Genomic DNA, 22,716 nt, shown 5'->3' on the forward strand with positions numbered 1-22,716 from the left:
ACCTGAACCCCTTGCAGTTCAGCCTTGCTTTCCTCACCCATAAGCTTGGAGAGAGGACATAGGGCTTTGCAACCCAGACCAATCAAATTAATTTTTCATGAAACCAGTACGTGAAACCATTGAATAATACAGTATCATGGTATAATGTCTTAGGCCTAGATACCTTCTATGTCAGGATCACAAAGCATTTCGTTTTTTGTGCTTCACAGAAGACAGTATCAAAGAAGAAGATATTTTTCATTCTGTTAGAAATGGTGGTCTCCAGTTGGCAGTGGTTTGCACCCTGTCTCAGTAGGGACACGTATTCTAGTCAGGGTAAGAGAGTTACACACCCAAGATAACCCCTGTTCACACCATTGGGAGCTTGGCATGAGCAGTCAGGCTTATCTAAGAAGCAATGCGTAAAGCATTTGTAAAAAAGACACACAGTGAAAACACTACAAAGGACACCAAACCAATTTAGGAAAATAACCAATATTTATCTGAATGAAACAAGACCAAAATGACAAAATTCCATCATAGACAAGAAAAAATATCACTTTTAAAAGGTTAAAAATACTTTAGGCCATAGGAAACTATGGATGTGTCACTTTTATCACAAGGTACCTTAGATGCGTCAAAATCAAAGATGAAAACAGATGCTTGTGAGGTGATGCACTGGAAAAGCAAATTGATGCATCGGTTCCTTACTCCCAGGGGAGGTGATTCAGCAATTCCTTACTACCAGGTAAGGCGGTGCATCAGTTCCTTACTGTAGCGCAGGGAGGGGGGTGATGCGTTGGTTCCTTACTGCCAGGGGAAGTGATACGCTGGTTCCTTACTCTGAGGAGAGGTGATGAGTCGATCTCCAGACACACGGCTTTGGTTCCTTACTACCGGGCAATGGCGATGAAGACCTTGGCGCACAGGTGTGATACGTTTAAAATCCAGACGTGCTGGGTCGATGAGGCTGCAGAACAGGCACTTTGTCGCTTTTCCATCCGTGAAACAGGTGATGCGTCAAAGTCAGAGCAGGTTCCATTGAAAATCGGTGACATGGTACTCAGGACTCGGGCTGTAGCGATCTTTCAACCGCACAGCAGGTGCTGCATCTGTTCTTTAACCACAACTCGGCCATGCGTTAGTTTTTCAACTGCATGGAAGTGCTGCGTCAGAGAATGAATTCCTCGTCATCCTGGATATTGTTAGTTTATACACTAACATTCCACAGGAGGAAGGCTTAGAGGCGATGGAATATTTCTTGGAAAAAAGGACCAGGCCCCATGAAGTTCCAACATCATACTTAATGTAAATCGGTAAAATATGCCTGAAGTACAACTTTTTTTAATTCAATGGCCAGCAATTCCTCCAAACCAAAGGGATGGCTATGGGATGCCCTTTTGCGCCAGAAATTGCCATAATGTTCATGGCCCTCTACGAAGAAAGATGGATTTATAACAACAATCCGTTCGATGGCCATATAAAATCTTGGCATCGATATATAGACAATATCATAATGCTGTGGAGGGGATCATCAAAAGCATTGGATGAGTTTCACATTTGGCTAAACCAACGGAGCCCAGCCCACACATACAATTCACGTTGACATCGAGCAAATCGGAAATCAATTTCTTAGATTTAAAAATCTAACAAGAAAATGGTAAATTATTCACCACTCTACATATTAAGGAGACTGACCGTAATACCTTGCTACACTATTCCAGCTTTCACCAGAGGAATTTAAAAGACAATTTGCCGTACGGCCAATTCCTCCGTATAGGAAGGAACTGTTCAAAAAAAGAAGACTATTTCTCAAATGCAAAAATCCTACTTGAAAAACTAGTACGGAGAAACTACCCACGTAAAATGACCAAACGAGCAATGAAGAGGGCATGGTATACCCCCAGAGAATGCCTACTAACATCTAAAGATAAAAACAAGGAGATGCCTCTGGTCTGTGTCACCACATTTTCAGGATCCACGAATGAGATCAAAAAGATAATCAGACGAAACTGGAGAATTGTCAAAAACCTAAAGGAATTTAAAGAACAACCCATATTTGCTTTAAAAAAGAACCGCAGCATTAAGGATATGCTGGGGCGAGCCAATACCAACACAAAGAGAACATAACCATCAATCCAGTCAATGCTATCTCTTCCCCCAATTAAAGGCCACCACAGATGTGGAAGCTGCATCAACTGTGATTACACTGTGGAAGGCTCAGAATTCACCTATGGAAACAAGACAATACGCCATGAAGAATTTACCAACTGTAATACCCCAAATGTGGTATACTGTATTATATGTCCCTGCGGTATGGCATATGTGGGAAAGACGATACAACATGTAAAAGTAAGGATAACACAGCACAAATCTAGGATTAAGTGCAGAGTATGGACAGCACCTATGGTGAAACACTGGATGGAGCTAAATCACAACAGCAATGAGATGAAATGGACAGTCCTCAGACAGATCAAAGGACGTGCCCCTGAGAAACGTCTATTGTGTGAGGAAGCAAAAATTATTCTAAGGCTTGGGACCACAGAGAACGGATAAAATGAACTATCAGAGATTGAACATTGCATGTAGCCAATCCCTGTCCAACCCTTCAAGCAGCAAGATGAATGAAATATATAGCTATAAGCTATGACTATATGGAAGATGAGGCATGGGGATCCAACACAATCATCACTTAAAAAGAAAAAACTTTATAACAGAAACAATGGGACCGTGAACCCACAAGATCATTTGCCCAGTTCACATTACCCTCAACAATGACATGGCATTGAAATGAGAAAAAACGAAGCTCACACCCGGGAATCATCCAAAACATGTTCCAGTCAAACAATAGTGAAAAGAGTATAACAACATAATTGCCTTCCATTGTAACACATAAACAGGAAGTCAGGCACAATGATTGTGGACATTGCCATAGAAAAACACTAAAGTAAATACAACAAATCAGACTGACGGAAAAGATATCGAACCTATCGCAGCGTACAGCCAATAAAGAGAACCGGAAGTCAGGCATCACAACCTAGGGACATCGCCTTTGAAAGAATCAGGAAGAAGGAAGGGACACGTAAAGACGCACAAAGAGAGACGTACTAAATAGACCTATGAAGAGCCCACGCATCCGCATACAATTAACCAATGAGCCTTTGACGGGTTGTAACGGATGAAGCGATCCGGGTGAGAAACGAGAAGGCAACCAGAGAAGTTTTCCAGTCCCAAGGACAACGTATTCAAGAAAACGGAAGGTAACTAAAAAGCTCCCACAATGTACAACAGGGTGCTAGTGGCGTAAATGTGAGTTGATTGGGACACGAGACGAAGGTACGAACTATCCGCACTGTCACGCTAAAAGAACACAAAAAGTTGTGCACAAACGGGACAATAATTCCTCCCAAGAAGACGCAAGACATGAAGGCAGTCTTCACCTTCCACTAGTCGTGAAAAATATGGATTAACTAATTTTAATACTGTAACAGAAATGGCAGGGTTCACTTGAACACACATAATGGATGTAAAACTAACATCATGAGTTGTATACGCCTAACACATTAAGGAATATCGTAGAGATTACTTAATGATTTTGAAAGAATGGGCTAATAGAGTGATGTAACACCTTCTCACCTTCCAGAAAAACTGAATCCGAGTGTCCCATGAAGATGAAACATCAAAGATGAAACATAGACTTTCGACCACGACACCTTCAACAGAGATTAGGTATGCCAAAGATCCGTGAAGGATAATGTATATATGACATAACAAACAATTGGGTATTGATAGATATCACTCCCCCTTTTCTCTAATTTTTTAGATCATGATAATCCTATCACCAAGTCCCAGTCCTGAGGAAGACCTTCTTTGAAATCCTCTTGGTCCCCAGCACGAAGGTCGAAACGCGTCGGCACACCCACACAATTCACTTTCCTTACCCTGCACAGGACTCAGAATGTCTAAAACAGAATAGTACTAAGAAAGGACTTTCACTGTTAGGGCCAAAAGGAAGCCAGAGGCCTAACAAGAACTCTTTGTGGAATAAATATCTGAGCCTAGACTGTTTTAAGGACCACCTTCAAAGAAACACATCAAGGAGTAATATTTAGTGTTACCCTAAGAAATAACAATGGTAGGATTAGGATCATAAAAACCTAAATGTGTTTTGCTTCACCGTGTATATAACATGCACTGTAATTTGATTGTGTCTTATTAACTGCAGAGTCTTTGTAAATGATTTGATTTGCCTTTGCAATAATATTGTGTGCATAAACATGACAAAAATAACATAATCATGTGATATTATGAAATTGAATGCTACCTGATTTTTTGAGAAAAAATGAAAAAATGAAAAAATGAATGTGAAAAAATACAAAGAACTCAATAAGTAAATTGTGTGTTGCTATTCATTTAGAAAAGGACTGAATATATGTGTCTTTCTACCACAAATATGAATAGTAGGACATTTCTCCTTTTTTCATGAATTGAGTTTGCTTTGGATAAGAAAAAGATCCAATTGCTGTAAATAAGTATAAATGTATGGTCCTAGAGGTATCTTGTTGTTTAACTACCCGTCAGGAAAAACAGGCACTGCAGGTTGATGCATGGATTTTCTTGGTTCTTTGCAGCAAAAGCCACCTTCAAGGGCCCAGAACTGGAATTGGCCTCACTTGGTAGGTCAGAACTGCCAGCAGAGGAGTTCAGGGGCTGCAGATGAAGTCTTTGATGGCCCTGAGACTTACTAACAGGAGGAAAGCACAGACAAGAATTGAAGAACCTTGGCAAGCAGGATGTAGAAAGCAAAGTCCAGTCCTTACACTTCCAGGACAGAAGCAGCAAGCTGCAAGCAGCAGGCCAGCACAGTAACCAACAATCAAAGGGGCAGTACCCCTCCTACAGGATCCAGCTCTTCTTCCTGGAAGAATATCCTCTTAGTCCATAAGTGTTCTGAAGTTATGGTGTCACAGCTGCAATACTTATACCGTTGAAGTAGGCAAACATCAAAGGAAAGTCCTTGTAGTGCACAAGACCCTGCCTTTCCCTGACCTGGATACAGACACACTACAGGGAGGTGGAGACAGTATTATGTGAAGACAGGCACAGCATTATTCACGTGTCAGTGATTACTTCTCCCATCAGTCTCCCTCATGACGACCCATCAGCCTTGCAATGTGCCATCAATTGTGTGTCTTTTGCATCAGGATAGGCAACTCCCTTTGTGTGACTGTCTAGAGTGAATGCACAAACAGCTCAACTGTCGCCCTCCCTCCGACATGGATTTCACAGGCAGGCAGAGGCACAGAATGGTAAAGCAAGAAAATGCCCACTTTCAAAAAGTGATTTTTCCAAACATGTAATTCAAAAACCAACTTCACTAAAAGATGTATTTTTAAATAGTGAATTCAGGGACCCAAACTCTAAATCTAAATCTCTGCACAATTGGAAGATATACTTGTAAGAGGTTACAAGCAGCCCTGGGCAGAGTTCGCATAGTCGCATTAAGTGGAAATCTGTGAAGTGGGTAAAAATTCGGCCCGCTACGGAGTGCTATGATTGGGCGGAGTGAAATAAATCCTTTGTTCCGTATGTGTGCAGGGCTATGGTTACAATATACCCCCCAGGATGGGAGAGGCCTGGATACTTTATTCAGTTCAGCTGGAAAAACTCCGACAGAAGGCTGCAACTGCCCGCAGTGGTAATGCTCTTCCACTCATCCCTGTGAACCCCTTGCTTCCACTGTGTTCATGCCTGCCTTCCGGCCACAGTATTTCCCACCGCCAGAGACCCAGCACATGCACACTATGAGGGCTTCAAGTACCTCGCCCCTCCACTGTAACAAATGCAGAGAGGGGATATTAAAATGTTTCAAATACAATCCTTCCGTAACTGAAATCAATGCAGAATAACCTTGTTCATTCTTGCTGTTGGCCCCGCAGGACCATGGGTAATATCTGGGGGCAGGAGACAGGACACACACGGACTGGGAGGCAGTGAAGTGCATAGTTAACGGGCAGTGGAACCTGCTTCTGCCTGGAAGATCGCCCTTGTGCTCTCTTCGTTAACTTGCACACTCCCTCACGGCCACCGACTAAAAGCATAGGCGCACACCAAATGCTCACAGACGCCTGGGGATAGCGGGCACCCGCACACAATTACAGCATGCACAGACCTAAGTTCCAGACAAAACCATAAATTAAAGTCACTTCCCAGCAGAACCATTATTGACTTTCAGGTTTCACTTTCAGCTTGCAGCCTGTCTTAGTTGGTGGTGAACTCCGCTACGCGGTGGTTGTCACTGAGATTTGTTTGCTGAATTACGTGCACCCAAGTGGAGCACGGAGTTAGAAAACTGCAAACTCTGCCGGCGGAGCAGAGTTTACCAACCACCCTTAGTTACAAGGCAGCTCCAATGATAACCAATGGGAGAAATAGTCCTTGCTATAGTGAAAAAGCAAAATTAGCAGTATTTCACTATCAGGACATGTAATACAAACTAATACATGTCCTACCTTTTAAATACACTGCACCCTGCCTATAGAGCAACATTGGGCCTAACTTAGGGGTACCTTACATGTAATAAATGGGAAGGTTTGGGCCTGGAAAGTGGGTGCACTTGCCAGGTCAACATGGCAGCTTTGAACTGTCCACACAGACACTGCAGTGGCAGGTCTGAGACATGGTTGCAAGGCTATGCATATGGTTGGCACAATCAGTGCTGTATACCCACTAGTAGCATTTTAATCACAGGCCCTGGACATGTACAGTGCACTTTACTAGGGACTTACCAGTAAATCAAACATGTCAATCATGGGTAGCCAATCACAATGACAATTTATACACGGAGCACTTGCACTTTAGCCCTGAGCAGCAGTGCTTAAGTGCCCGGAGTTCTAAAACCAGCAAAAATGAAATGCAGCCCACAGACAAAAACAGGAGATCAGAAGTCAAAAAGACAGGAGAAAACCACTCCAAAGATGCCAGGTCTAACACATACCATTCAACAGATATCTAATTCTTCTGTAGGAAAATGTAACTCTGCATCTTCTCAAACCACTTGTGACACTTTGACACTTTAAATTCCTGCAAAAAGCATGGGATATTCGACGTTCTACAAAAGAAGGTTATAATAATCCTCCTACTTCAACTTCTTATCCTTCATCCTTCAACCCTTCTCACCTAACTTAATCCTAATAGGAGAATATCCAACAGACATGAAATCTGCCCCCCATCTGAACCCAATCCTATCTGCTTTGCTAAGTAGTTTAGTCGAGGTCTAGTTTCTTCTGTTCACCTTGTTATAACTTTTTTCTCTGACTGAAGCATCGGTCACTCCTCTGTTTCATGTAAGAAAGCTACTGTTGGGGAGGAGCTTGGCGGGCATCCGTGATGGCCGCGTGAGCACAGCGCTCTCCGGACCCCCGCCACTCCCGGCATAATATCCTGAACATATCCTGATTCTTCACGAGGATTTGTGTAGAGGACACTGGGCTGCTCTTCCGGTGGTTTTTGGATTTTGATTTGGACCAGGGGCACCGAAGATACGACGACTCGAACTTTCGGGGCTCGCCCTGGAGGTGCGCCCGGGTCTTGGTGAGGCACTGTGGCCGTGTCTGAGTTGAACAACAGCGGCAGGGGGATTCGACTTGTGGGTTCCCCTCTTAAGTTTCGGTTTCGATTCTGCCTCAGACTACGACATCTGGCAGAGGAGTCTGGCCCTTGTTGGGTCCAGCGGCGCGAGACTGCTGTTGTGCCTTTGGCTAGCTTAGTGTCCTTCCGGGCTGGTTCACACCTAGAGGTGCCCTCGCCGCTGCTTGTTGGCTCCAACGCCTTGCTCTCCTGCTGCCATTTTCACCGGGTCGGTGAGTCCTCTAGGATGCGGTCTCCAACATGGCGGGCAGAGGGGACCGAGAGACACGGAAGACCAAGACGCCCCTTCGCGGGGGCCTGGTCCAGTCTAACGTCATGGACCGGTACACCCATTCGAGGGGGTCCCCTGGAGCCGCCTTGCCTGGCCCGAGTGCAGTTGACCACACTGTAGACGCGTCCTTGCAGGACCTCATGGGCGCCATTTCTGGCATGAAGGAAACAATAGGCCAGCAGTATGAAGCTTTGGCCCACAAAATCGACACTGTGGCCATTGATGTGAACCTGATTCGGGCCGACCTCTCTAAAACCAATGAGAAGGTGAAGTCATTGGATCTCAAGTCTTCCAGCCTCACGGCCGACGTCTCGGAGATACAGACGGAGATTGGCAATCTCCGAAGGGTGAACGATTTCATGACCCGGCGCTTGGAGGACTTTGAAAACAGAGCACGTCGTTGTAACGTGCGTGTGGTTGGCGTTCCGGAAAATTCGGACCCGCATTCTGTTGATCTCCTGGTCGAAGGACTGATACAGAACTACCTCTCTCCATCTGGGTTGAGTAAATTCTTCTCAGTGGAACGTGCCCATCGTGTTCCGGGTGGCCAGGGCAAGCCGGGCGCCACGCCGAGGCCTATTGTTGCGAAACTCTTTCACTATAGGGACCGGGACGCTATCCTGCAGGCTTCGCGAGTGAAGGGCCCGGTGGCCTTTGAGAATGCCACGGTGAACTTCTACCCGGACTTCTCTCAACTGGTGCAGAAACAGCGTATGGGCTTCCGTGGAGTCAAGAAGCGTCTCCGGGACTTGGGACTGCGCTACGCTATGCTTTTTCCAACCAGGCTGCGAGTTGAGTACAATGAACGGACCCTTTTCTTTGATCGGCCTGATTCCGTGAATGACTGGCTGGACTCTCTGCCGGACCGACCTCCTGGGACTGAGCCCACCGAACACCTGGGTGGTGCCGAGGGTGGTGTAGAGAGCTGAACTTATTGTCTATGCCCCTGTCTCCGTGCCACGTAACTTCTTCCGGGACTTCATGCCTAAGTGCCTCTATTTTCTGTCTGTTCTCCTCTTTCTTTATCTTGATCGGGGTGGCGGGTGGGACAGGGCCTTTCCTCCTCCGGGGTCTTTTTGTAGAATGGGGGTTTTTGGGCGACAGGCACACTGCATGTTGGGGTGGCTTTTTAGCTTCTTGCAGGGGTGCAGGGTGGGGGGTGTTTTCTTGGACATTGGGGGGTGGGTTGTTGGGATGTTTGAAGTTTGTGTTTTGTTTTTTCAAGGCGACTCTATCTTGCTAATGGAATTTTCGATGTCATGCTCTTTGGGGGAGGGTTCCGGCATCACTGTGTGGGATGGGGGGTAGCGGGTTGAGGTTTATTTCGTGGAATGTCAATGGTCTGGGGGATCGTATAAAGCGGGGTGTGGTGTTGCGATGTCTACGACGTTTGTCTCCTGATATTGTTTTTCTGCAGGAGACTCATCTGGTGGGCAATACTTGTCGTGCAATGAACAGGTGGGGCTACCGCCTTGTCGCACATTCAGGGTTTACCACGGGTTCCAGGGGGGTGGGCATCCTTGTCCGGGCTTCCCTTCCCCTGGCGATTGATGATGTGATCCTTGATGATCGGGGGCGCTATGCCGTCCTCGTGGGACGCTATGAGGGTCGGACCCTTTCCCTGTTTGCCGTTTATGTGCCCCCCGGTCTACAGACCTCTACCTTTTCCGATTTGGGCCGAGTGTTGTTGAGCCTCCCAGATAGTATTCTTTTCATAGCCGGTGACTTTAATTCTGTGTTCTCCGGTCTACATGATCGTCACCCCCCTAGGGACACTCCTTCGGCCCAACAATGGCTGGGTGGGTTTTTGGATACTTTTGGTTTGGTGGATTGTTGGAGACTCATGCACCCTACTCAGCTTCAATACACTTTCCATTCCGGGGCCCATGGGAGTCTGTCTAGACTGGATTATTTCCTGATGCCTGCGGCGCAGTCGTCGGCTGTTCGGGAGATTAGACACCTCCCCCGGGGCATCTCAGACTATTCTCCGCTCTGGCTTTGCTTTGAGGTGGGGGTGGAGGCGGCGGGCCGGGTGGCTCCTATCAATCCATGGTACCTAACCTCCCCCGAGACCCGTGGTCTCTTGATTAAGTCGCTGGACAATTATTTTCTAGACAACGAGGGGTCCGTCTCCTCTGCGGTGTCCCTATGGGAGGCCTTTAAGACAGTGATCCGTGGGCAGGCCCTTTCCCTTATTGCTGAATCCAAAAGGGCGAGGAATCGGGAGGTGGTGGAACTTGAGAGGGACATTGTTGGGTTGGAGGCTGACTTGGAATCGACTGTTACTCCTAATAAACTCCACGCCCTGGGTCTGAAGCAATTTGCCTATAGGTCTTTGGTTACGGACGCGGCTAAAATGATGTTTCAGGAACAACAGGGTCGTTTGTATGATGTGGGGGACAAAGCGGGTAAATTGCTTGCGTGGTTGGACAAGAAAGAGAGGGCGAATCGTGTGGTACCGGTGATTCAGACTTTGAATGGTGTGAGAGTGACAGACCCGGTTGGAATAGTGGAATGTTTTGCGGACTATTTTCGTATGGTTTATTCCCCTGTGTCTGAACGGGATGTGGATGACTCTCGCCTCTTGTTGCGTGATGTGGCTCTGCCCTGTATCTCCGATTTGGACCGGGTCTCTTTGGAGTCTCCTTTCTCTACGGACGAAATAGCGACTGCCATTCGCTCACTCCGTTCGGGCAAGGCTTTGGGCCCGAATGGATTGCCCATTGAGTTGTACAAGCTGCGTCCTGATAGGGTAGCGCCCTATCTTCGTACCATGTTTTTGGAGTTCCGGTGAACGGGGTATTCTCCCATATGACCAGCGTCTGGCTACGATCGTTGTTATTCCTAAAGAGGGTAAGCCCCGGGACCTTTGTTCGTCTTATAGGCCTATTTCCCTGTTGAATGTTGAGCCCAAGGTTCTGGCTAAGCTCTTGGCTACTCGCCTCCTGACGGTCATTAGCGACTTGATTCATCCGGACCAATCCGGATTCATCCCGCATCGTAACACGGCTCTTAATCTGCGTCGTCTCCACGGAGCCATTGCGAGGGCGGGGCTTCTGACGGAGCCGGCCATTTTGGCATCGCTGGATGCCTCGATGGCCTTTGATACGATAGAGTGGCCCTATCTTTGGGCGGCTCTTGAGAAGTTTGGTTTCGGCCGGGGTTTATTGGTTGGGTGAAGCTGTTATACGCCGAACCCATGGCGCAGGTTGTGGTTAACGGTCGAGTTTCTGTTCCCTTTTGCCTTGGTAGGGGGACCAGACAGGGGTGCCCCTTGTCTCCGCTACTTTTTGCTCTTGCGTTGGAACCATTGGCTGCGTGGCTTCGATGGGAGCCTTCACTCAAAGGGATCCGTTGGTCGCCAGATTTTGAGGACCGCGTCTCGCTTTACGCGGATGACATTCTTCTTTACCTTACTTCCCCGCGCAAATCCTTAAATGTCTTATTTGACGTTCTCACTTCGTTTGGCGCTAACTCTGGTCTGGTTATTAATTGGGCTAAGTCCTGTGTGTATGTTCTCTCGGGTGTTCTGCCCCCGTTGCCGGATAGATTTCCTATCCAGGTTGTCCAGTCTGGCTTCAAATATCTAGGGATCTTTATTACGCTGGACTCCTCGCTCCGGTTTGAACGTAATCTCCTCCCCCCGCTTCTTAGACTGCGACTGGATGTGGCTCGCTGGCGTAAATTACCCCTGTCTCCTCTGGGCAGAGCTGCCCTTTTCAAAATGATGTCCTTGCCGCGATTCCTATACGCACTTCAGAATTCCTACGATGACGTCCCCGCTACCTATTTCCGAGAGATTGAGAGTCTCCAAAGGCAACTGATTTGGGACGGGCGTCCACGTATCGCCCTTGCGAAACTCACCATCCCTTGGTATGACGGGGGCATGGCGCTCCCTGATATCAAGAGATATTATTGGGCTACCCAACTGTCTGCCATTAACCACGCAATGTATTCCCCGGGTCGGGATCCGGCCTTTGAAATGGATAGACTCCAGCTGCCGGGAGGGGATTTTAATAGAGCGCTTTATTCCAGGTCGGCTGGGCGCCATCTTACGGGTCCGTCCAGGATTGCAGTCAGTGTGTGGCGCGCCGCGAATGTGAGTCTGGGATGGGAGAATCGACTGACACTGGCGACTCCGCTTTATGCTTCCGAGCATTTGGGATGTCTCTGGACTACTAAGGGCTTTGACCGCTGGGATATGATTGGAATCTGTAGAGTGGGTGATGTCTGTGTGAATGGCAGAGTGAAGTCCTTCGAGGCCCTTCGGACCGAATATGACTTGAGTGATAGGGAATTTTTTCGATATCTGCAGGTCCGACATGCCCTGGCCTCTGTTCTGACTCCTGGTGCGGCCCTTCCCGAGTCATCCCCTCTCGAGGATCGCATTCTGGATGGCCACCTTCCCGATAGCACTATCTCCCTGATTTACAAGAAGCTGATCAATAATCGCGCTGATTTGCTTGTCCGACTTAGGGAGGTCTGGGTCGATGACGGGCTGGAATTAGATGACGAAGATTGGCAATCGGCGCTATCTTCTCCGAAAGAGGTCGCCATCCCTGCCCGTCTCCGTCTGGTTCAGCTTAAGATCCTCCACCGGGTGTATGTTACTGGTCCGCGTCTGGTTGTGATGGGTTTTTCCCCGGATGGACTATGCAAACGTGGATGTGGGATGAGTTCTACATTTCTTCATATTATTTGGGAGTGCCCGGGGGTGGCGGCCTACTGGACTGCTCTGCTTGCGGTGATGACTGTTGTGACTGGAATTGCCCTACGGCCTGAGGCCCGACGCTGCCTGTTGAATGTGTGGGAACCCACCGACTATTCTGTGGCCCAGACCAGATGGGCGACCTTGGGATACATGGTTGCAAAGCGGGACATTGCGCAACTCTGGGGCGCATCTAGACCTCCCGACGTCTCGGTGTGGGAGGACAACATGGACTGGTCCATGTTCCGCGAGAAGACCGTCTATATAGCTAGGGGCAGACCCAGAGCGTGGACGAAGGTTTGGGGTCAGTGGAACGAATATCGTGGGAATATTTGTACTCCTCCCTTGGTTGATGCACCCGATGTTACCTTATCTCCCTAGGCTGGTGTTCCCGAAATTTCTCATGCTGTACTATGATTTGCCTGTCCTCCCCGCTGTCCCCCCCCTCCCCACCCTGCCGAGTCCCACCGATTGTGATTTCGTGTTCCTGATTGGTGGGTTTCCCCTCGACCTTCTGGGCTGACTTTGATTAGTATGCTTTCGCCTTTTTTGTAAGTTTAATGTTTTTCGGTGTGTATATAACAGAAAATTGCTGTATCCGGTTTTATATTTCGAGTGACATTTGGTATCTGATTTTTGCCTGACCACGGGAGTGACCGTATGCTTTTTACAATGTGCCTTGATTTTAGCGGCCAGCCCGTGTGGTTGTAGGCCCATCCTTGTAACCCTTATTTAGTTGCTCAATAAACATCTTTAACCAAAAAAAATAAAAATAAAAGAAAGCTACTGTTTTCATTCTTATTACAGAGTCTGATCTTTATCCAATTTTTGGACAATATTGCTGATGTCTATGGGCACCATATTGTCCACAAATCATGGCTGGTTTATCCCTTTCTCAGAGGGGCATGGTATCTTAGATGATGCCCTGTCGTGACCTGATCAATGCACAAAGTCATTACTCTTAGCTGCTCTGGGTGACTTCCTGCTTGCATTCAGCATGCACAGCATGCATAGATACAAGATAAGGTAGTGGATGCGCATACATCTGGTTTTCGTCCTTCACACTAGACCATTTTCAATAGATCTCTCTTCTATTTCTTGTCCTCACTTTCAGTATTAATTTGGGGCTCCTCTGACTCTGTCTCCTTATCACTACAATATCTACATTGTACAAGTGACTAACCTTAGCCATAGCCATGGCATCCATTATTTAATGTATGCAGCCAGCACCTAGATAGTTCTGACTATGGAATGATGAAGTATTAGGCGCATTATTATGCCTCTGCATGAAAGAGATTGGGGATCATAAAAGGTCATTGTTGGTAAAGCTGAGGTGTTGATTACTGCTAAGCAGGGTCATTGTTGGTCTGTAGAGATGGGCATGTATCCCACTTGGGCTGCTATTGTGAAAAATGTATGGTTTATATTTTATGAAACACCCCTCCCTACATCCAGTCGTCCAATGTTTACCTGCCAAAAGTTCCACTGTCATCACAAAGAGAAGGGGGAGAAAAGGCACCCCTATCTGGTGCCTGAGTAATAGTATATGGTTCAGGAATGCTGGCATCTTTTTACCCTGACGGTGGAAGAGGAATATAATATTTGCATCCACTATAATATTCATGGGCCATATTGTTTCTATATCACACACATATAACTCCAACTAAGCACATCAAATGCTTGTTTAGGACTCAATCAAGCAATCAATCAAGGGTTTGTAAACCGCACTACTCACCCGTGAGCGTGTTAAGGTGCTTGGGGTGGGGGCAGCTCCGGATCAGTCGCAGCTTTGGTTCAGTCAAAAAGCCAGGTCTTGAGGTCCTTCCTGAATATTTGCAGGGTTGGGGAGTGTCAGATGTTCACGGGAGCTCGTTCCAGGTCTTTTTGCTGTGATGTAGGAGAAGGCTCTCCCGCCTGTTCTGTTTCTGCGGATGCAGGGACCTCTGCCAGGGCGAGATAAGCAGAGTGGAGGTTCCTTTTGGGCATCTGGAAAAAAACTCTCTCGTTGAGTTATTTGGGTCCGATGTTGTTGAGGGATTTATAAGCGTGGAGAAGGAGTTTGAAGGTGACCCTCTTCTAGACGGGGAGTCAATGGAGGTCTCACAGGTGTTGGGTCATGTGTTCATGACGCAGAGTCCTGAGTACGAGTCTGGCAGCGGCGTTCTGGGTGGTCTGGAGTCTGTGTAGTAGGGCTCTGTTGATTCCGGCGTATAAGGCGTTGCCATAGTCCAGTCTGCTGGTTATGAGCGCGTGAGTGACGGTCTTTCTGCAGTCGGGGGGATCCATTTGAGGGTCTTGCGGAGGATGCGCAGGCAGTTGAAACTGGTGGGAGCGACAGCGTTGATCTGGCGATTCAAGGAGAGGGAGGAGTCGAGGATGATGCCGAGGTTTTGTGCATGGTCCATAGGAATGGGTGGATTCTCGAGGGCAGAGGGCCACCAGATGTTGTCCCAGGCAGTTGTGCAGGGTGCGAGGATGAGGACCACGCTATTGGGGATACAAGCAAACTCAGGCCATGCTTCATAGGCCTGCTTCATGATGTTGTACAATTGCCTTATACATTAATAGAAACATTATGGTGAGAAGCATGACCAGAGGCTAGTTATTAATGCTATCTCACTTTGATTGTGAGGCACTGTCTGTACAAGTTCCATAACTCTAAACATGATGGTTTGCCAGAACAAGGTAAAACTGGGAAGGAGGCAAAATACTCTTTGGGCTAGAAATGCAGAAGAGGAGAGGTAGCACTCTCATATGTCAGTAAGAATCTATGCACACTTTTTTGTGTCCAGGCGGTTTTCCACCACAGCACACATCCTTGTATAATGTCATTGCACCCAGCCTGCTGCAGCGGGTGACTGAGCTGTTTTTTGATTTACTGAAAATCTTCTAATATCCTACCACAGTGAGGCTCTTAGTTTGCCTGCTTAGTGGCTCTTCCCACAGCTGTCAACTTTAGAAGCAGGAAATAAATGACGACCCCTGGCGACCTGATGCTCCCTTGCCTCTCCTCGACAGGACTGTGCCCTCTGAGCCATCCTCAGGCAACCTGACGCTCCTGCCTCCATGAATGTGCCCCTTGCCAAAGCACTCCTTCTCCCTTTGTTGGGGGGGATCCAGCATTTATGCCCTGGAGTCTCAGAGACCCCTCTGAGAGAGTCCACAGCGACAAGGAAGTCACACATTGAGGAAGATTGGGAATGTTCCCATTACCGCTGGGAGCACTACACCGTACACCAGCCAGATGTCTGACACTTTTTGTTTCTTTCCTCGTCATCCCGTTGTGTTCCCTACCCCTTCAACTACCACTTCCCTCCCTCACTCTTTATCTACCTCCCCAATTCCTTTCCTCTCACCCCTGAATTTCTCTCCCCTTGCCGGCTTTTTTCCCCTTGCCTGAGCCATGCTCCTGTAACTCATGTATCTCAAGTAACTGCGCTCCTGAAACTGATGTAAATTTGTAACTATGCTTTGAACCAATTGTTGTTCCTCATTTAAAGCACTTTCATACCTCCGGGTCTAGCCAGCGCTATCTAAAACTTTTCAAATAAATAAAATGATGAACTGCTCACATAAGCCCTCTGGTGAATGAATGACAACACCCTCCCATGTATTCGTAACCCGGAAACACATAAAACCAACCATGCTCATCCGAGGGAACTCACTCAGAGGTGAGCTAGAAGAATATCAGCTGCCATAGGATGGAAGATCTAGGCCTGGATTGATATGCAACCAATCCACACCAGATCAAGCACAGTTATGCTACTGATGCTAGTGATTAGGGACTGACTGTCTCTGCAGGGTGTGACAGGGGTGAGGCATAGGGCTGGCTCAGGAGGGATGCTAGTGATGAGGAGGTAGTGTCTGAGGGAAAGTTACCAGTGTCTTCAGATGTTTTGCCAGGAGCAGATCACAATGGGAGAGCCTCAAGCTATTAGCTTCATAACTAGCGATGATTGAGAAAAGGCTCTTTGTGATATGTTACTGAAACAGAAGCTCTGGCCTATCATCCCATCAGCTGTTTGGTAACAAGGTGACAGAAAAAAACCTGAAAAAAAGCAGGAAGTGAAAGGGCATTGGTCGTTTTTGCAGCCATAGAGTAAAAACTGCGATAAAAAATAAACAAAGTGGTAATATCGCAATCGTCACAAATGTATATGACATTCAAGGAGAAAGTGACAGAATTGGGTGAACATCCAACATCGTCATTTACAAATAGATGATAATTGTAATTTAACTAAACCATAAAATGGTCGCTAGCAACAGTGGTTTGGTTTGATAAAATGGCCGCAGCAGTGAAGAAGAACAATGGCATTGACAGGTGTGCAAGTGTTGAGAGCAGGGTTATCTTTCCATAGAGCTTCACATCATTTGGCACCACGTTTCAGCCTCGCACAGTCCATTACGAAGGTGAATGAGAGCTCAGGACTTAAAATTCCATTTCATGTCGTCATCCTGATCAGTTGTGGCATAATTTTGCTGTGCCGCCATCGTAATCCTTAATTAACACCAAAATAATGCTTATTAAACAGATAAGCTAAAATGAAAATGTCTGCTGCGCCTAACAGAAACATTAAGCACACACACTTTGCAAGTGTGAGCAACCCCAATAGTAATAGAAAGATTACAATATTACCTGCTCCCGCTCCGCTGTTTTACGAAGCTTGTACACAAACTCCCCTATTGCCACCACCACAGAGAGCACCAATCCACCAGCGAGAACGATGAAGATTCCCCCCATACTCTGTATACCCAGGGCGCTGGCTTCTTTGTGCTCTTCCTCTGGGCAGCCGCTTCCCCGCCACCATTTCTCTTTGATGATGTGGAGCCGGTCATCCTCCTGGAGCTGGAGAATGGCTATGGTGATGCGGTCCCGGTATGGTGAACCTGCACAGTGGCAAAAGAGATCATGCATCAGTGAAAGCCTCTGGCACCAGGGCTACCCTGAGTGCTAGAACTGCTTTCCCAGACAGAGATTTGTGCCATGGGTATAATACATTAAGCAGGCAACCAAATCAGACGCGTCTTGACTAGCATTGCTGAAAGCCATTAACTTGCTCCCATTGAGCAGAGTCCCTCTTTTCTAGGTTGTGAGGAAATTGCCCCATTGTCACTTACCCATGGGCGTTCCAATTCCATAGCCTTTGGAATCAATTAGGCCTCCTATCTGGGTCAGGTTGCAGTTCCTCTGTGTGATGTATTCTGTCGTAGTTGACTCCATTAGCAAAGCGTAATCAGCCGTGAGGACTCGCTGGATCCCTTCCTCATTATTTTTAACGAGGGCTGAAGGCTTGCTGCTCATGAAGGCCCACATTTTCTCAAAGGTAGAGATCTTAGATTTCTGGAAGACAGAACAGACAGACTGACGAATACGTTCCTTCGCCCAACATCCAGATGCATAATTTTGCTCGTGATAATGCGGCTCATCACCATGAACAATCAATCTATTCAGGAGTAAGGCGGAAATGAAATAGTTTTGCTAGGCTTCCGCACCAAGTGCAGCCATGCCTTTCATTAATTTTCCCTTATGAAAAGCGGCACACCCTTTTCTGCAGATATGCACACACAATGCTCTACGCCTTTTTCAATTTTGGAAAGAATCACTAGTTCGCCAGTGTTGAGATTCACTTGCCCTGGAAAAGATGCTTTCCTCCTTCCAGCTCATTTAGAAGGAATATTCATTATACCAATGTAGTTCTATTTTTGTTCTGATGCTACTTATTTTCCAATAACATTTTGCTTTTAAGTGCACATACTACTTCAACGATTGTCACAGATCAGCAGGTGACCCACTTATCTCTAAGGGAATATATCAGTGGTAGAAAGTACTGTGAAAGCCCAAGACGGTAATTTAAGGAAAAGATCAACATGGTTATGAGGTTGACATAGATCAGCAGCTTCGCATCGTTTTCGTACATGATCTACACAAACCCACTTAATTGCTTCCACATTGAGAGAAAATCTTCATTTGAAAAATTAGATATACCTATGTCTACGAGAAGAACCTTCATATTAATTCTAAAACACTTTCAGCAATAGAAAGCATGCAGCTAGTTACCAACCTCTAGTATTACACCAAGTTGCCAGATTCGCCACCACAGTTTCACCGACTAAGTTCTGTTAACAGTCTTAGGACCTTGTTATGAGTGAGCCTTGTTAAATCCATAATTATTCCACGTTTGAAATCAGACACTGAGGTGTTCAAATTGTATTCAGTTCTGCATGTTCCAGTAAATACAGAGCCTATTTCCCCTGTTCAATTATGCCAGGCTTGATCTGACAAAATTTAACAGAAGATGCGAACTTTATCACATTGGGTAGTTACAGGGTGTGATAAATATTGTACCACTTATAATGGTAGTCCCTGCACAAATGTGTTTTTGTATAAGGATCAGAATGTAAGGGGCACTTATAATCAAGACCTCGGAAAACAACTTCAGGGCTTTTTTACAAGCCCCATGTGCTGCTGATAAGCCACTTTTAATATGGGAAAAGGGTAATCGCCATTTTTTTTCAAACTAAAGCCTCAACATGCCTATCTATAGAATAACAGCACTGTTCTGAAATCTTCCACGCTTCCTTAACTCCTGAAACAACAAGACAACGAAAGAAACAAGCACTGGCATAGCCAATAGGTCTTCCCTTTGGGATCATATAAGTGCTTAGCCAGAGATTATGGTTTGGCCTTTTTTTTTTAAAGCTATGCTGTAGAGCAGCGTGGCTGCCGTGCAGCATGTTGAAAATTTATAATAAACAAGAATTTCCACATTATATTGTAGGCACATGCATGCATTATCACGTCAAATGACGCAGGTGCCTTTTTTTTACTTTTATGATTCAAAAAGGAATGCAACAGCTCTCGCATTTGCTTGAGTTAGAGCAATTGGCGTTGTAAATGATAATGTATTTTACCTATATGCTGTAGAGTGTATGCATGTGGTGTGTAGTAGAAATATGTGAGTTGACTTGGAATTGTAAGTTGTGGAATTGTGTGGCATGGAATTGTTTGGTGTGGAGTGGATTTGTGTAGTGGAATTATGAGGCATGGTTTACAGTTGAAATATGTGGATAGTAATTATGTGGTATTGCACATATTGAATTATGTGGTGTGGGTGTGATGGTGTGTAATTATATGGAGTGGTATTTTGGGTGTGAAATGGTATGTAGTGGAGCATAATGATGTGGTGTGCTGTTGAATTTTGAAGCATGATGTGGAATTATGTGGTTTAGATTGGATGTATGTATTGTTATGTAATTGTGTTTTTAGGTTCAATTATGCAGTTTGTTGGTGAATTATGTAGTGAGGAATGGAAATGTGTGGAGTTGAATTGTGTGGCATGGAACTGTGTGACATTGAGAGAAAGACAGTGTGATAGAGAAATTCAGGAAGGAAGTGAAGAAAGGAGGGAGGAATTAAGCGGCGAAGGAAGGGAGGAAAGATGAGAGGATGTGAGAGAGGAAGGGAAGGACAGAGTGAGGTAGAGAAAAAGGAAAAATGATAGGAGAGAAAGCAAGAAGGAGGAAAGGATTTAGTGAAAGGTGGAAGAGCAAGATATGATTGACTGGATTAAGTGAAGTTGAAAAAAGTTTGAGGAAATAAGGCTGGGTATATAAATGCGGCGTGAAGAGAGGGATTAAGATGGGCAAGAAGGAAGAAGGAGGAAAGGAGGTAATGAAGAAAGATAGGGAGGCAGAGAGTATTCTAGGCAGAAGGAGCCTGATAGACGTTTCCCAGAAGCTCTTCACCAGGTTACTTCTGGATCGCTTGTCGGAATGGATGCTGGAATATGATATTCTGAGTCCATTCCAGGCGGGGTTCAGAAAGAAGGTCTCCACCACAGATCAGGTCTTCCGGCTCGCCCTCATTTATTGCAAAACGGTACAGTTGGGGGGTGGCAGCCTCTACACTGTATTCGTGGACCTGAGGGCGGCCTTTGACCTGGTTCCTCGTGGAAAGCTCTGGGAGGTGCTGGCCAACTTGGGGGTCCCCAAGGGCCTGTTGGAGATGATTATTCGTCTCCATAATGCCAACTTTGCTCGGGTGAGGTGTGGCAAGGAGGGGGTACTGTCGATCCGGTTCCCCGCTGACAGGGGGGTAAGGCAGGGTTGTGTGCTTGCACCGACCCTGTTCTGCCTCTACGTCAACGGGGTAATCTCCCACCTGGATGGGGTTGCCAATTCTGACGCTCCCAAGCTGGCAGGCAGCAGGGTGCCGGCGATTATGTTCGCTGACGACACCCTGCTGCTCTCAAAGTCTCCAATGGGGATCCAGCGCGTTTTAAACGGCTTTGTGGAGTTCTGTGGGGAACACGGTTTAGAAATCAACACCTCAAAGACCAAATTTATGGTCTTTAATCCCCCACCAAAACTACGATCTAGCCCCAGCATTGGACAAAGTAGACTCGAAAGGGTGCGAACCTTTGAGTATCATGGAGTGATGCTAAATGAAAATATGTCCTGGAGCACACACCAAGAGAAAGTACTACTCAAACTGGTCCAGTACTCGGGAGGGGTTATGAAGCTTATGGGAAATAACAGGTCATCAATTAAACCCGTTGGCCCACCCCTTCAGATCTATAGGGCACAGGCAAGGGGGGCTGCCATGTATGGTTGCGAGCTCTGGGGTCATGTAGCTTCTCCAGACCTGGTTAGAGAGGAGAATAAGTTCATCAGGCGGATGGTAGCACTCCCGCCCAGCACGCCCCTTGTTCCATTAAGGCTTGATCTGGGGTTGCGATCCATTGGTGAAGAACTGGCACTGCGCCCCTTGGCTTATTGGCGTAGGCTGTGGGCAGTCCCAGAACTGATTAGCTACAGGCAGGGGCTCTAGGAGGTCCTTGCCTTGCCCAATGCAGGGAAAATTAAATGGCTCAAATATATTAAAACTGAGCTGGAGGGTCTGGGCCTACCAACACTCTGGTCTCATCCTTCATCCGCTTGTCCTCTAATTCCCAAAAAGAGATTGGCAAAGGTTTACTACGACAGCAAAATTGCGGCACTCTGTCATCAGCAAAACCTTGGGACACTCACAGAGACATTTTTACGGATCAAGGATATTTACAGCTTTGAACCAGTCTTGGACAAACTATATCCTGCTTTACTTAGGAAACTATATTTGCAATGGAGACATGGGACCCTTCCACTTCGAGCTCTAACTAGTAAGTGGAGCGAATCAGCAGTCAGCTTATGCCCGGCTTGCCGAGTGGTCAATGAATCAGAGCTCCACATTATTTTCTTCTGTCTGGCCTATAACGCAACCCGCAAGAAATGGATTGTCCCTATATGCAGGAATTTGGGGTTTGTAGAGTGTCTAGCCGCGTTCAGAGTGTTGAAAACAGACTTATCGGATCACATTGTTTTTGCAGTGGCTAAATATCTAGGCGCAATGTGGTTTCTGAGAAGTCAGTTTCTTAAAGCTGGTCATTGATTTTTATGTAGCAAATGTTATACCTTGTACTATTGAACATTCTTATGGTCTTAGATGTATTCTGAAATATTTTAATGTTTTATTGTTTTTATAAATATGAAATGGATACTAATTTCTTTTATGGCGATAAATTGCCGAAATAAAGATAACAAATACATTAAAAAATGATGCAAATGAATCTAGCTATGTCATTTAAACAAAACAGTGCGACTCTGCGATTTTCGTATTCAATAGAAGAAAATATTTCCCGGCCACTTTCCAACCCAGTGTCTAATTCAGAATACAAAGCCAGTGGATACATTTTATACTGGCTTCCCCTGTAAAAAGATAAATGCATACTGACATTCCACAGTACTTGCTAACGTAATTTTCTGACCCTACAGAAGTAATAACACTTAAGTCAGTGGTACGTAAGGAGACATCGGTCTAAACAAAAGTATGCCTAGCATTGGTTTTAGTTTCGTTGTCTCTTCCAGCAACCCCCAGCCCTGTCTTGGGTGAGCGTGAAATCCGCCTTTGAAAGCTTTGCAACTCCGAGAGCCCACGGAAACACAGGAGACTCGCCAAGAAGTTCAATGGTGTGTGATTAACGAGCCCGAGTACGGCTGCTTAAAAACAGGCACACCCAACACAAGTTACATTTCTTAGCTGTAGAGGAGCCTGAAAAAACACAAAAGACAG

At 46.3% G+C, this 22,716-nt stretch overlaps 1 protein-coding gene across 1 annotated transcript in view; it reads right to left on the bottom strand.

The window, feature by feature from the left end:
* GRIK3 (glutamate ionotropic receptor kainate type subunit 3) overlaps positions 1-22,716 on the bottom strand; it is a 1,130,254-nt gene that overhangs the window by 4,297 nt on the left and 1,103,241 nt on the right. The window contains exons 14-15 of the mRNA XM_078681209.1: positions 17,727-17,949; positions 17,245-17,495 (exon numbers count right to left, since the gene is read on the bottom strand). Coding sequence (XP_078537335.1) covers positions 17,245-17,495; positions 17,727-17,949 — 474 coding nt within the window. The remainder of the gene's footprint in view (positions 1-17,244; positions 17,496-17,726; positions 17,950-22,716) is intronic.

This window comes from Lissotriton helveticus, chromosome 3_1 (genome assembly GCF_964261635.1).
Source record: "Lissotriton helveticus chromosome 3_1, aLisHel1.1, whole genome shotgun sequence".
Lineage (NCBI taxonomy): Eukaryota > Metazoa > Chordata > Amphibia > Caudata > Salamandridae > Lissotriton > Lissotriton helveticus.